Source organism: Saccoglossus kowalevskii, chromosome 21 (genome assembly GCF_978046115.1).
Source record: "Saccoglossus kowalevskii chromosome 21, keSacKowa6.1, whole genome shotgun sequence".
NCBI classification, from domain to species: Eukaryota; Metazoa; Hemichordata; class Enteropneusta; family Harrimaniidae; genus Saccoglossus; species Saccoglossus kowalevskii.
The window spans coordinates 28855554-28869161 of NC_140661.1; the positions used below are offsets into that span (position 1 = coordinate 28855554).

The 13608-nt window shown below is 34.7% G+C and overlaps 1 protein-coding gene and 1 long non-coding RNA gene across 2 annotated transcripts; both read left to right on the plus strand.

The window, feature by feature from the left end:
- Positions 1-1866: 1866 nt before the first annotated feature.
- LOC144360055 (natural resistance-associated macrophage protein 2-like) lies at positions 1867-6430 on the plus strand. Its single transcript, XM_085495116.1, has 5 exons — positions 1867-1939; positions 3217-3466; positions 5101-5223; positions 5789-5867; positions 6279-6430. The coding sequence occupies exons 2-5, from the start codon at positions 3272-3274 to the stop codon at positions 6428-6430; spliced, it is 549 nt and encodes a 182-aa protein (XP_085351242.1). The 5' UTR covers positions 1867-1939; positions 3217-3271.
- Positions 6431-12251: 5821 nt separating this feature from the next.
- On the plus strand, positions 12252-12810 carry LOC144356797 (uncharacterized). Its single transcript, XR_014928027.1, has 2 exons — positions 12252-12288; positions 12567-12810. It is a non-coding gene; the product is annotated as an uncharacterized LOC144356797 (long non-coding RNA).
- The last annotated feature ends 798 nt before the right edge of the window (positions 12811-13608 follow it).

The following is a 13608-nucleotide window of genomic DNA, read 5'->3' on the forward strand; positions in this document are numbered from 1 at the left end:
ATACGAGGACGTCAGCTAGTAATACATGTATTAAGAGATCGTTGTTATAGTTACAGCTGATTTGTACAACCGTTCCTCAACCCCCTCACAAGAATTTGAAACAAGTAAGTGCATTTAACCATATACCCCTTTGTTATCCACAGTCTCTCCGCCCTCTACTTATTTCCACAGAATCATTCGGCCAACTAGTGTGCTAAACTCAAATAAAATCTGAACTGGACAGCCAGGCCTGTATTAAAGTCGGGGAAGAAGCCCGGGGGAAGAAGCACTGTCCCTGAAAAAAAGATTACCGGCCAGGGGGACCTCAAACCCTCTTTTGTAATGTTGCCCTAACATTTGTTGCAGTAAATTCAAGTATACAGTGTCTCAATTGCATTAATGGGTTTGGTGATAATGAACTCTATCCATGTCTGGTTCTCAGTATAGTGAGTCACATGAATGCATATAATATTTCTGTAACTGCTAAAACACTATATATTCACACCACGCTTGTTGATAATAATTATGGATTTGATTTAGGCATATAAAAAGTGACTCATATAAGTGACCCTACAATTGTGATTGCGTTAATCCCATATTTTGCTTCCCGGACCCCAATATTAGTGAGGGACCCATGTTTTATCATGCCACGTCCTGTTCAATATGGGACACGTAATGTGTTCAACATGTGTAAAATACATTTGTTTATTTATACAAAATTCAAACACATGCTGTGTCCTGTGTGAAAAAGTCCTACTGGGTATTTATATTAAAAACACACATGATATACTTTTAATTCATTTTCATTTTCTCATTGGGACTCCCTACACAAAAATGCTAATGCAATCCCTGCCTACAATATTAGATTTGTTTAATGAGTATAGTAATTATTTTGGCATGAAACATATGATAATTACTACATGAGTAAAAGCATGGAATAACATACATTTATTACAAGAGTTTAAAGCGGGAGGGATGTCATCTGCGCTCGTGCGGGAATTGAGTTCCAAGCGTTGTTTGTAAACAATGACACGCTATGGCCATTTGACGCATACGCAGGTGATGACTTTCCCGCTTTAATAAATCTGATATTTTAAGCTGATGACTTTGGTATCCTGTTTATCCCATGTATCCATTTCGCTGCTTATAAATGCTAAAAACTAAACACAGAGATTGTAATTTGTGATAATCTGATTAAACCAATGTAGGCCTAGGTATAGCCCATATGGTTTGTTTTAATTTTTATATTTTTTTATTGTTATCTTTGATGGAGTCAGCATTGCATTTCAGTGCTCTTTTTTATCAGAGTACATCTGGCATCTGGTGGAAATGACTTTAAATAACCCTTTGCTACAGCATAGAGATAATACAGATGTCTTGAATATCTAACAATACCTGAAATTATTATATCCTGCACTTGTAAATATTATAACAATAATATGAGGATACTGCAAAGTATGCACGAGGACAGTACAGCAGGAGTATCAACCGACGCGCAGCGAAGGTCGATGCAACCGCATACTGTCTGAGTTGATACTTTGCAGTATCCTCATACTAGTAATAACCTTATTATTATACATCTTTTTATTCCTGGAATACATCATGGCAATGTTGTATTCTGATTAGTTTTGAGTTGAAATCTGTTAATTACCTAAATATTAATTACCTATTTTGCATAATAATTAACCAATATTCCATCTATATCGCAAAAAACAATTATTGTATTTCAATAAGACTTGGTATATAAGTGCCTTGCGCTAATGCTGAAAACCATGAATATTATATTAGTAGTGTTCACGCTACACAAAGTACAGTCTACTGTCTCACATGTTTGCATTTCAGCTAGAGCCAATTGTGTCCACGCACTGGGAGGGCCAGTCTTTAGCACGGGCTAAGGTTACGCTTGTTAAGCCGCCATTTCGAAAAATCCCATCACTTCTAATTTAGCTTGCATATCCTGGTAAGCATTTGTTGTGTTCAAGATTTTGCTGTCTTTCCATATATTCAGTAAAGCGTTTGCCTCTTCGTTGCTCCAGTTTTTGTGGGGGAACAAAGTTTCGTACACACTGAGCTTGGTTGCCTTTTTGGAAATATATTTGATCACGTGCATAATATTCACACCCAAATGTTGCCACAGAGGGTGCTTAGCCCTGGGCTAAGCGTTCACGCACACTTTCCCTGCTAAGGGTCTGGACCGCGTCTTAAAATCAGATCAGATTTTACCCATACTTACATGTAGCATTCCTAAACCCATGCTAAGTGTTCACACATGTTTTCTTCGCACGGGCTAAGGAACTTGACCTCTTAGCCCGTGCTAAGGAGCTGTGCATGAATGCAACTATTAACTTTCTAAATTTTATTAGTTGTGTTTACTATCTAAGGCTAAGATTTGAGATAATCTCATATGTTTGCTTATTTGCTAGACCCACTTGTGTTCACACACAAGAAGAAACGGCAGTTAGCATGGGCTAAGGAACACCTAAACTTGTTGAGAATATACATATTTTTAGTTATTTTTACTATCATCATCAGTCATTTCATAATTTTTTTTTCTCAAGAACAATGTACCTGGGTGTGCTTGCGTTGATTGTCATGTCAGAAATGGCTTACCAAAGTAAATGTAGTTATGAATATAATAGTAAATCTTAATACAAACCGACATTGAATACAATGATGGTTTGGGTGCTTAGCCCAAGCTAAGTGTTCACACACACTACGTTTGCCAGTGCTAATGATATGGACTGATCTTGAAAACAAATCAGATTTAACCCATACATATTTCTTACCCCATTTTTGGCATTCACGCACATTTTCTTAGCACAGGTTAACAGTTTTGACCTCTTAGCCTCTGCTAAGGAGCTGTGTGTGAATGCTACTAGCCAATTTCTGATGTCCCAAAAAATCTAGATTTAAATTTAACTTATTTTTATATTCTGTGAGTATTATAATCTTCAATACAATCACATAACTTTAATGCTGTGCATCTCAAATAGCAGACAAATATTAGACGCAAAGCTTGACAATCTATTCTTAACATTTGAATTTATTTTTTAATATGCCTCCAATACTTTTCAGGACACAGTTATTTCTTTGATTTGTTAAATGAACGAAAATTTGTCTGATATTCATCTATATTATATATAATATATTTTTTTTATTTAAAGTTCATGACAGCTGTCATTATTCTTATTTATTCTTGTGACATTGTTTTTACTCTCTTGTACATTTATTATAAAGGTTAGTCTAGTCTCCCTGGAAGGTTAAACATTAAAAGTAAACAAACAGCAGAAGTATGGAAGAAAGAAAACCATTGTTAGCTGACGCTGACCCAGAGTCACCATTATATCATAAAAACTATTCAGTGAATGTTAGTGACAGTGACCACCAAGTTCAAAAGAACGATGAATCTTCGTGTAAGGATGATAGAGACAATGAAAAGGGATTTGAGATATCACCTGCTACAATTGTTATCCCAGAATCACAAAATGTAAGTATTCAATAAAAAGTATATTCAATATGTGTAAAATTGTGCATATTGTCCTGAATAATCCAATGGTCATAAACTATATCTCATATAAACACAACCAGTAGTTGATTAATGAAGTCCTTCATGTATGGTGAATGACATACAAGAAAAAGATGACATCAGAATGACTGATAGAGACAAAAAGATGAAATCACTGCTGTACATAGATACACAGTATTTTTGAAGAAGATTCATGTAATAAAAAATATAGGTTTATTCTGTGAAAAAAGTAGGCTTTGGTGTGAAAATGTCAAAGACATAGACTGTCTGCTATTCTTTCAGAAGTCTCAGATTAAAGTGAAAACATATGGTTGAGAGTGGATAGGATAGGATAGGATAGGATAGGATATTATATTTGGAACGTACACAAAAACAATGCTTGAGTAAAGTCCAACGTAAGAAACATACAGTATCACAACTAATCTAAAATAATTTTAAAATCTGAAAAACAAAATTAACAAAAATACTACAAATATATTTGTCTACACTAGAGAAAACATTAATAAACAATTCTCCATTTGGTAATGTTTGATAGTCAGGTGAGTATTTGAACAATGTATAGAGGAATTTTTTTCTGTGTTCTGAAAAACTGTCACAATGAAAAAAGTAATGTTTTTCATCACCCACATCCTTAGAGTCACATTTGTTACATACCCTGTCAATTTTATTTATTCCCCTGTGACGACCTATTTCAATTGGCAAGAAGTGGGCTGAAATACGAAATTTGGTTAATGCTAGTCTGTGTTTTTTGTTTTTTATATCATCCAAGTATTTTTCAAATTTATAATTATTTTTGAATGTTTTATAAGTACTTAGTTTATTATGACCAGTTTTGTTCAACTGACTTTCCACATTTGTTGAGTAAATTCGGTTTAACCTTTCTTTAAACAGATTGCAAAAATTTGTCTGATTAGTATCCGTGTTTGTCATATTTGTAATATGTAGAAGTTTTTGGACAAATTTATACCAGGGATCGTATTTAAACCCACTACTTTCTTTAAAAGCAGCTTCGATAATTATGTTGTTTGTTTTCTTACATGACAACCTTTGATAAAATTTTATGACAGTAGTACAAACATCAATCACAAGTGGGAAACGACCTAGTTCACCTCTACAAGCAATATTCGATGCCTTCCTATGTACTCCCAAAACTCTCTTACAAAACTTTATATGAAGTTTTTCTGGTAATATTTTGTCAGAGAATAGCTTTGATACAAAAACAGTATTATCAATCTCTGATTTGCTATTGCCAGTTCCACTAAATAGATTAGTCAGAAAACTACCCCAAACTTCTGACCCATAAAGAATAACTGGTTTAATAACAGAATCAAACAGTTTACAGGCTAGAGTCACTGAATGGCATTCATTTGAATCCCAAAGCATTTTATACATTTTAAATGATGCTTTGTGAGCTTTTTCATATAACCTTGCTGTGGCTGCACTAAATTTCCCATTTGATTGGAAAGTGATGCCAAGGTAGTTATAAAAATTCACACATTCAAGTTGTGTTCCATTAATATAGAATTGAAATTTGTCTTCAAGGTTTTTACCAGTGCTGTTGAAAACTATAATGTGTGTTTATACTTTTTTTTCAGACATCATTTAGTTTCCGTAAACTATGGGCATTTACTGGTCCAGGATTTTTGATGAGTATAGCATATCTTGATCCGGGAAATATCGAGTCCGATTTACAATCCGGTGCGATTGCTGAATACAGGGTAGGATATCTCCATCTTCTCACCTCCCTCCTTACCCTCTTGATCTTTTTAATTTTCACTCTACCTCTCTCTGTCTTTCTACCTCCCTCCTTACCCTTTTGATCTTTTTTTAACTTTCACTCTACCTTTCTCTGTCTTTCTACCTCCCTCCTTACCCTCTTGATCTTTTTAACTTTCACTCTACCTCTTTCTGTCTTTCTACCTCCCTCCTTACCCTCTTGATCTTTTTAACTTTCACTCTACCTCTTTCTGTCTTTCTACCTCCCTCCTTACCCTCTTGATCTTTTTAACTTTCACTCTACCTTTCTCTGTCTTTCTACCTCCCGCCTTACCCTCTTGATCTTTTTAACTTTCTCTCTACCTCTTTCTGTCTTTCAATCTCCCTCCTTACCCTCTTGATCTATTTAACTTTCTCTCTACCTCTTTCCGTCTTTCTACATCCCTCTTTTCTAAGTTCTCCCTGCCTCATCTTGCGACTCATTGTCTTTCCCAATCTAGGCTTGGATTTGGATATTCAAATATTGCTGCATAGTTTATGGATTATGTTTTTATTTGTTTATCACAGTTGCTATGGGTTTTGATGTGGTCCACATTCCTAGGACTGTTATTACAATTGTTAGCTGCCAGGCTTGGATGTGTTACAGGTAATTTATAACTATATTTAACTAATCTGAAAAATATACAACCACATAAATTATTAAAAATGCATTAGTAAACACAGTTTGCTAACATATGTCTGATCTGTTAGACATATTGTGAACATAAATGCTTTTACAGTACATGGCTACAATTACCGGTAGTCCTTTATTATACCACAATTAATAGTTCACTCTCTGCAGAGGTTTTATTATAATTGGCCACAGAGATAGTATATGCTTGAACTTTTAACAAGAAAGATTATTAATATGTGAATTATTTCTATTGTTAGAACATGCTATGCTTGCATTTGGCTAGATTTTGTATGACTTCATTTTATGCCAAACAATTACAGTAATATTAATTGAGAAAATAACCAAAAAACATGTTTAATCTTTTGAATAATTTCTATTTGCCAGGTTATCACTTAGCTGAAGTATGTCGTCGGGAATATCCCATAATACCACGTATTGTACTGTGGTTAATGATAGAAATAGCTATTATTGGTAGTGACATCCAAGAAGTGGTAGGCTCTGCTATCGCTATTAATTTACTTTCCAATAATGCGTAAGTCATGATTCCATAAGTTTTCACCAATAGCTTTGATGCATATTATGTGTATACTTCATATATATATTCCATATATAAATAAGACAAGTGATGGTCAAAATAGCTCCGCTGTCCTACAAGAACATTGTGGTGGTCAAATTAAGTAATGCACACTAATAGGACAAAACACAGTTAACCCACAAAAACAGAAATTCTTCAAAACAAATTGTTCACAAAAAGTATGTGCACCTCAATTAGGGTCGTAGTTTTCAAGAAAAGTTGAAAATATCACTGGCATTTAATATCACTATTTTGATATTCTGAGCATATCGACTGGGTTATTAGTTTATGAATTTTCTAGTAAAACACTGAATTATTGTTATTTTACATGTCTTGTGAATTTTATTTATCAGATTTTAAATATCAGTTAAAATAGCAAAATTAAAATCCAGTGAATAATTAATACATTTACTGCACGTCTTTTCAAGACAGACAGTGGTAATGTGCATATACTATTCAACTATTCATTGACAAATATTAGTGGACTATTCAAACTACATTTCTCATGGTACAATGCTGTGGATTACAGAGCTTTACTTCTAGACACTTGACATGTTCTATTCTCTATATATTTGTTTCAGCATTCCTATCTGGGCTGGTGTTCTAATTGACATGTTCTATTCTCTATATATTTGTTTCAGCATTCCTATCTGGGCTGATGTTCTAATTGACATGTTCTATTCTCTATATATTTGTTTCAGCATTCCTATCTGGGCTGGTGTTCTAATTGACATGTTCTATTCTCTATATATTTGTTTCAGCATTCCTATCTGGGCTGGTGTTCTAATTGACATGTTCTATTCTCTATATATTTGTTTCAGCATTCCTATCTGGGCTGGTGTTCTAATTGACATGTTCTATTCTCTATATATTTGTTTCAAACAGCGTCCGGATTACTTTCGGAAATTCCGTCGCGTTTCGGAAAGTTTTAATTTTCAAAACTTTTGAATATTTATTTGTGCTTTTAGGTTAGTGAGAAGGTTATAATAATTCTTCATTTCACTTTAACACTGTTTTTACACCCCTCAGACCCCTTTAAAAAGTCACTTCTGGCCATTATAATGGCCACTATTTTCTTAATGGCCAGAGTATTGACCAGAATTTTTTAAGTGACCAAAATATTTACCAGTGTTTTTAAAATGGTGGTTTTAATGACCCATGTTTTTTATACTGGTCAGAATAATTACAATTGCTTTTTGAATGATGGAGTTGATGAACATTTTTTTTTTATGGGCAGTATAATGGTCATTTTATTTTTCATTACATACATAAAATGACCAGTATTTTTGTTCATGTCTCTAAATATAATGGCCCAGAAAAGAGCCTCAATATACGTGTGGGAATTTATTTTTCCCAAGTTTCACTGGCACTTCCAAGTACACTTAAATGAAATTTCGCGAATATTGCCTCGATCCCCAGTGAAATTTCATAGTAACGCTGATGCCAGTGACTGCTGGTGGACTGCATAACCTGCGGAGTATTTAGATGGTGTTGAATCATAGGACGATTGCAGTACTGCAACTGGCACATCAAGGTATGAATTTGTAATTATTTTACCATTTGACAATGACTTCAATACAATATTAGATACTTTTGTTGTTGTTTATGTAGCAGGATAGTCTTTTGGGGCTTTCGTTTTTGTTCAGTCATGGCACACTGTGTAAGTAATGCTTCATTATTATTCATAATTGTCAAACAACAAGCTCAAGTAGGTGTTAATGAGGATTAGCTCCTATGTTTGTTAATACAAGAAAAGTATAAACAAAGGTTATTTCGAGCTCCTGAAATCTGCAAAAAACATCAACGTAAATTTGTTTCCATTCATGGCAATGTTTTCAAATTATTTTAATAAAATAATTTAACTGACTGCAAAATGTTTGTTTTTTTAAATTTTTGAAGACTATGTATATTGTTTTTTTTTTCTCTTCAGACAATACCAGCAATAGTGTACTGTACACTGGGAAATCTAATTTAGTAATCATGTATTAACTATACATGTATATATTATGCCCATAACATCAAATACCATACAGAATCCCTTTTTCCTGTAAACTAGTATAGATGATATATGCCTACAGTGTGCAACAGTTCATTTTTCTTTGCGCACAAAAGAAAAAAGTAAAACTCATACTCAAAATAACTTTTAATTTAGCATGGATTTAAACTAAATTTCAATTAAATCTAATATTCTTTGCTCATCTTTGATTTGATTTGAATGAGTTGTAGAGATCGATATAAAGGGGAAGTGAACCTTAATGTATGCATCTAAGGTAGGAATAAACAGAAGACACTTATTCGTAGATTCACGTAGAGCTCTTTAGCAAAGGCTAAGAGGTCCAATACGTTACCCTGTGCTAAAAAAATGTGCATGAATACAGGCTAAGAAATACTAGGTACAGAGTAAATCTGGTTGGTCCAAAGCCTTAGCACAGGCAAAACAAAACATGCATGAACGCTTAGCTCGGCTAAAAAAAACATTGTATTTAATGTTCATTTAGTAGATTTACTACTATATTCATAACTTTTTATTTTGGTGTGCCATTTCCTGCATGACAATCAACGCTAACACATATAAGTTGTGTTCACGTTACACGAAGTACGGGCTAAGATTTAAGCTGATTTAGGCTTATCTAGCATATTTGCATTTCGGCTAGACCCAATTGCGTCCACGCAAAGGGAGGGCCAGTCGTTAGCACGGGCTAAAGGGGTGCCATTAGTCAGTGACCTTTGGTAAGCTGCTATTTACGAACGAAAAATGAATGACACGCGCGAGGTTCTATTTCTGCTGCTGGCATGTTTCGTTCTAATTTTGAAGCGACGTGCACAGGAACGCGAGAGAAGACGGACCACTTATTTGGATGCACATAAACAGTATACAACGGGCGTAACAGAATACAGCGTTTTATTAATGCATGTCGTAGACAGCGAACCAAATTTATTTTGTCTACGATTGGAGCTGCTGTACGCTCTACTACAGTGACCCGATTAGTGTGGAAGTGAGCGCGGAGTTATGACTGGTGGAATAGTGTCGTTATACGAACATGGGACAATTTTCACACCCAAAGGTCGCCGCAGAGGGCGCTTAGCCCTGGGCTAAGCGTTCGCGCATACTTCGTTAGCCCGTGCTAAGGTCTAGACCGCGTCTTAAATTCGGATCAGATTTAACCCGTACTTAGCATTCCTTAGCCCGTGCTAAGCGTTCACGCACGTTTTCTTAGCACGGGCTAAGGAATTTGACCTCTTAGCCCGTGCTAAGGAGCTGTGCGTGAACGCAACTATAGAGAGATTGACTCAAGAAAAAATGTACCAACGATGAGATACTGTGCTACTTCCTGTTATTCTGCAATTTGCACTTTCTGAATTTGCTTTGGTATTGTTTTATAACTGTAGAAGTAACCTTCCTACTTACTCTTACTGAGCACTCATAGTTAAAATTTCTGAAGATTTTGCCTATTCTTAATAAGTTTGGGCGTTCCTTACCCCGTGCTAACCATTGTTTCCTTCTGTGCATGAACTCAAACATATGAGATTAGCTTAAATCTTAGCCCGTACTTTGTGTAGCATGAACACTACTATTGAAGATACAGGGGGCAAATGGGCGAGACTTAAACAAAATATAATGAAGGTGTAATATGCAGTCAGTGAATGTCCTAGGCATTTCTGGGTCAGCCAAATTGATCATGGGTACTCTTGCTCAACTTGGACAAAAAATATTTAGTCTATATAACGGTACTTAAATCATAGACCTTAGAGAACAGGGACATGCTACTGTGGCTACCCCTTTCATGTAACCTTAGTTATAATCCCCCTACCCAAATTAACACCTTAGAGAAACTGATAATAAATCTATGTCAACACCACTGTTACATCTTCTCCTGTTTCATAAGCCAAACATGGCTGCCAGGGTGTAGCTACACAAAATGAGACAATTTTGTGGTTGGAATATAATCAGAAAAATTAAATTTGATCAAAACTTGAATAGACAAGTCCATTCTATTGATGCGAGTGAAACTAAAAATTAACAATTTTTATTCCACTATGAAATCAGGAAAGGGAAACAAAAATGGTAAGTTTTCTCTGCAAGGAAACAAAACTGCCTAAAAGTAAACAATGACCTGTGGAAATTTGTGTCATTATAACAAGTGGATTTTTCATCATATTTAGAACAGATATAGCATAGTGCACTTGTTATACACTGACTAATGGGAATACTAGTAAAAACTGTTTCAGATGTATAAATCTTCTAGGTACATGTATATGTATTAATGAGATTATACACGAGGTTATAACCCACATTGCACATTGTCTCAGACAGAAGTTGCATGACCCTGTTTTCTAAGGTCATGCTTAAATCATAACCATCTGAATACCATTATTTCACTTTTCAAACTAAACTGTTTTTATATTTTTAATATCATTTTTTTGATTTTGAAAAAAAAATATAGAAACAATATTACACTTAACATAATTACTCTATTAGCAGCACATGCGCTTAGGTAAATTACAGGGATCTTCCATGGTCGAAATAAGTAATATTTTCATGATTTAGTATCCACAAATGTAATTTTAGAGCAAATATGGTATTGTATTGGATCATAATTATAATACAATTATTTATTTTGTGAAAGTACCTGGGGATCGATGAAGTTGTACATTCATGGTGGCATTCCCATTGTGGAGGGACTCTATAATTTTGTATGTACACAACTTCCTACTTTGAAAGACAAAATCATGCAGCTGCATTGTTACATAACATTCTTTTGTCTCTTGTAGGAAGTTAAATCCCCCTATTGTTCTCAGAAATTAGGTTCCCAAGTACAGCAATGTACTGTCCACAGAGGGACTGTGTACTGTTCTAGTCTCTCAAGAGATGAACTGTGTGTATACATGGAAGGTACTAATGGAAGGAGCCACGACGCTATTGTTTTAGCTTTACCCCATGATCGTTTGTCAATGTTTGTTCACAAACATTGTTCTTGTTAGCTTTTAGCACCTTTGTACAATGGGTTATGCTAATCTCGAGCATTCGGTAATATTCGGAGCATGTTCGGAAGCGATAGTCGAACTTCGCATGTACAATATTGAAAATGACGTCTAGTTTGAATGCTGTTGTTTCTGGAGATCTTGGCGAACTTTAATGGAAAATTGTCAGATATAACATTGATTGAAGAATTTTGTATTTGTAATGTAATGAGACTTAATCAAGGATTGCTTGTGACGATTGCATTATGCAATGGTACTATTGTCAGTGCGTGGGTTTCGCGCCCGAAACTGTCGACATTTTTGACCACCGGACATCGGCGAACACCAACAGAAAAGATAGTATCGAAAGAAGAGCATGCCTAGACACTTTCTCTGTGATAATATTGTTTAGGAGTCCTTAGGAATTGTTGTTGTATGCACTCGAAATCTTGTTCTAGTTACAGTTGCTAATATTTAAAACATGGGAAATTTGTGAAGTCAAACGTTCATCAGTTGAATTTCCAGTTGTGAAATACGTATTTTGACCTTTTACACCTAAACAAACCCAGTGCGCATGTGTGATGACCGTAATTTCATAATGCGCATATATTTTATAGTCACATTAAAAAAATGGCGGGGTTGTATCATACTCCGCTAACTCGTTACTTGTGTAAACAATCGCAAACTATCATGGACATCAAAGATGAGCTAGACAATGGCCTTATCAGGATTAATTTGGGTTGAAACAAAAGGAAATAAGCCAGTTAAGAGGCTTAAGTGGCCACTTGATTGGCATCGTGGCTCCTTCCGTTAGTACCTTCCATGGTGTATATATGGCACAACCCCTTAATATATTCGGTTAGGAAACAATTTGATGTTATTCTGTTTTATTTGATATTTATATTTTTTCAATCAGAATGTACCGGGTATCATCTTTTTGGAAGTATATCTGAGTTGCACAGGGGAAAAATTGACATATCACAAGATGTCATTTTATCCACATTGTTATTAGTGAGGACAGAAATATGCCAGAATACACAGACATCACCAATTTTTGTTTCCAAAATTGATTACAAAGTGTCTTAATTAAAAACTGGTCATTGTAAGCTAATAGCAATCTGAATTATTTTTTGCAGATAATGACAATTTAAAAAAAGGAAATACTATATAAATGGAACGTAAGAAGTTGAAGAACCAGAATTTATGGACGTTAAGGGGAAAAAAAAGTTTAACCAGTATTGATGGATGCAATGGTTTAGCATTTGCATGTTTATCAGTTTTACATTTGCACACAGATTTTGAAAGTTCCAAGTGTGTAGAGTTACTGTACGTTCCTTTTTTTATGTTTTCCCTCAAATAAAAGTGACATCTTTCAACTGGTATTTCATGATTTTCAGCTATCTTATATAGTTCTTCTTGCTGACCCTTTTGTACACACCCACACTCACTCCACAATCTTTCATCTTCTTAATAATAATTAACAGGAAAATATTATTGAAAAAATCCTGTAGAGATCAAAAACATGAACAAATTTGACACGCCTACATCTTTGAGAAAAAATATTTTACACTAGAAAAAGAATAGCACAAAAACAAAGTGGAGAAAAAAACATTTTGCACAGCCCCCTCCTTAAGCTAATCGCCTCTCAAGAAAACTTGATGAATATCTGGAGGAATATGACATTGCAAACCTAAAATATTATTATCCACTAAAACAGTCTGTATGGCTGTGCACTACATCATGATTTTTCAAAAACAAAACAAAATATTGCTTACATATTCTTGTTTTGTCTAATGTTTTCATTAATTATCCAATTTCTGTACTTTATGTGTTTGTACACCGAGCTGAATAATTAAGATGATGTTTTGAAGCACAGTGATAGAGGGACTGTGTTTGAAGCAATGTTTTAACCCCCCCTCCCCCCATATGACATTTTTACTTTGCAAAGCTGTACCTCCCAGATCTTTAGTTCTTTATGCATAGATAGTCTTTGGTTATAAATTATTTACTTTCCAGTCATTTTTGAAGTGTAAGCCTTTGTCATACTTTCTGCTGTGTTGACTTCCTGTCACTATGCTTTTGTTTCCCTTTGGTTAGCTAAACATATGAACGCTTGTTGAAAATCACACTTGGAAGTCAGAGTTTCTAATGGAATAGCAAGCAATCTAATCTATTCCT

Excerpts from the sequence above, each read along its gene's own strand:
- LOC144360055 (XM_085495116.1), top strand. The coding sequence starts at position 3,272 with ATGGAAGAAAGAAAACCATTGTTAGCTGACGCTGACCCAGAGTCACCA. Across the intron at positions 3,467-5,100 it reads TTATCCCAGAATCACAAAAT|ACATCATTTAGTTTCCGTAA; the intron begins GTAAGTATTCAA and ends CTTTTTTTTCAG. Across the intron at positions 5,224-5,788 it reads GTGCGATTGCTGAATACAGG|TTGCTATGGGTTTTGATGTG; the intron begins GTAGGATATCTC and ends TGTTTATCACAG.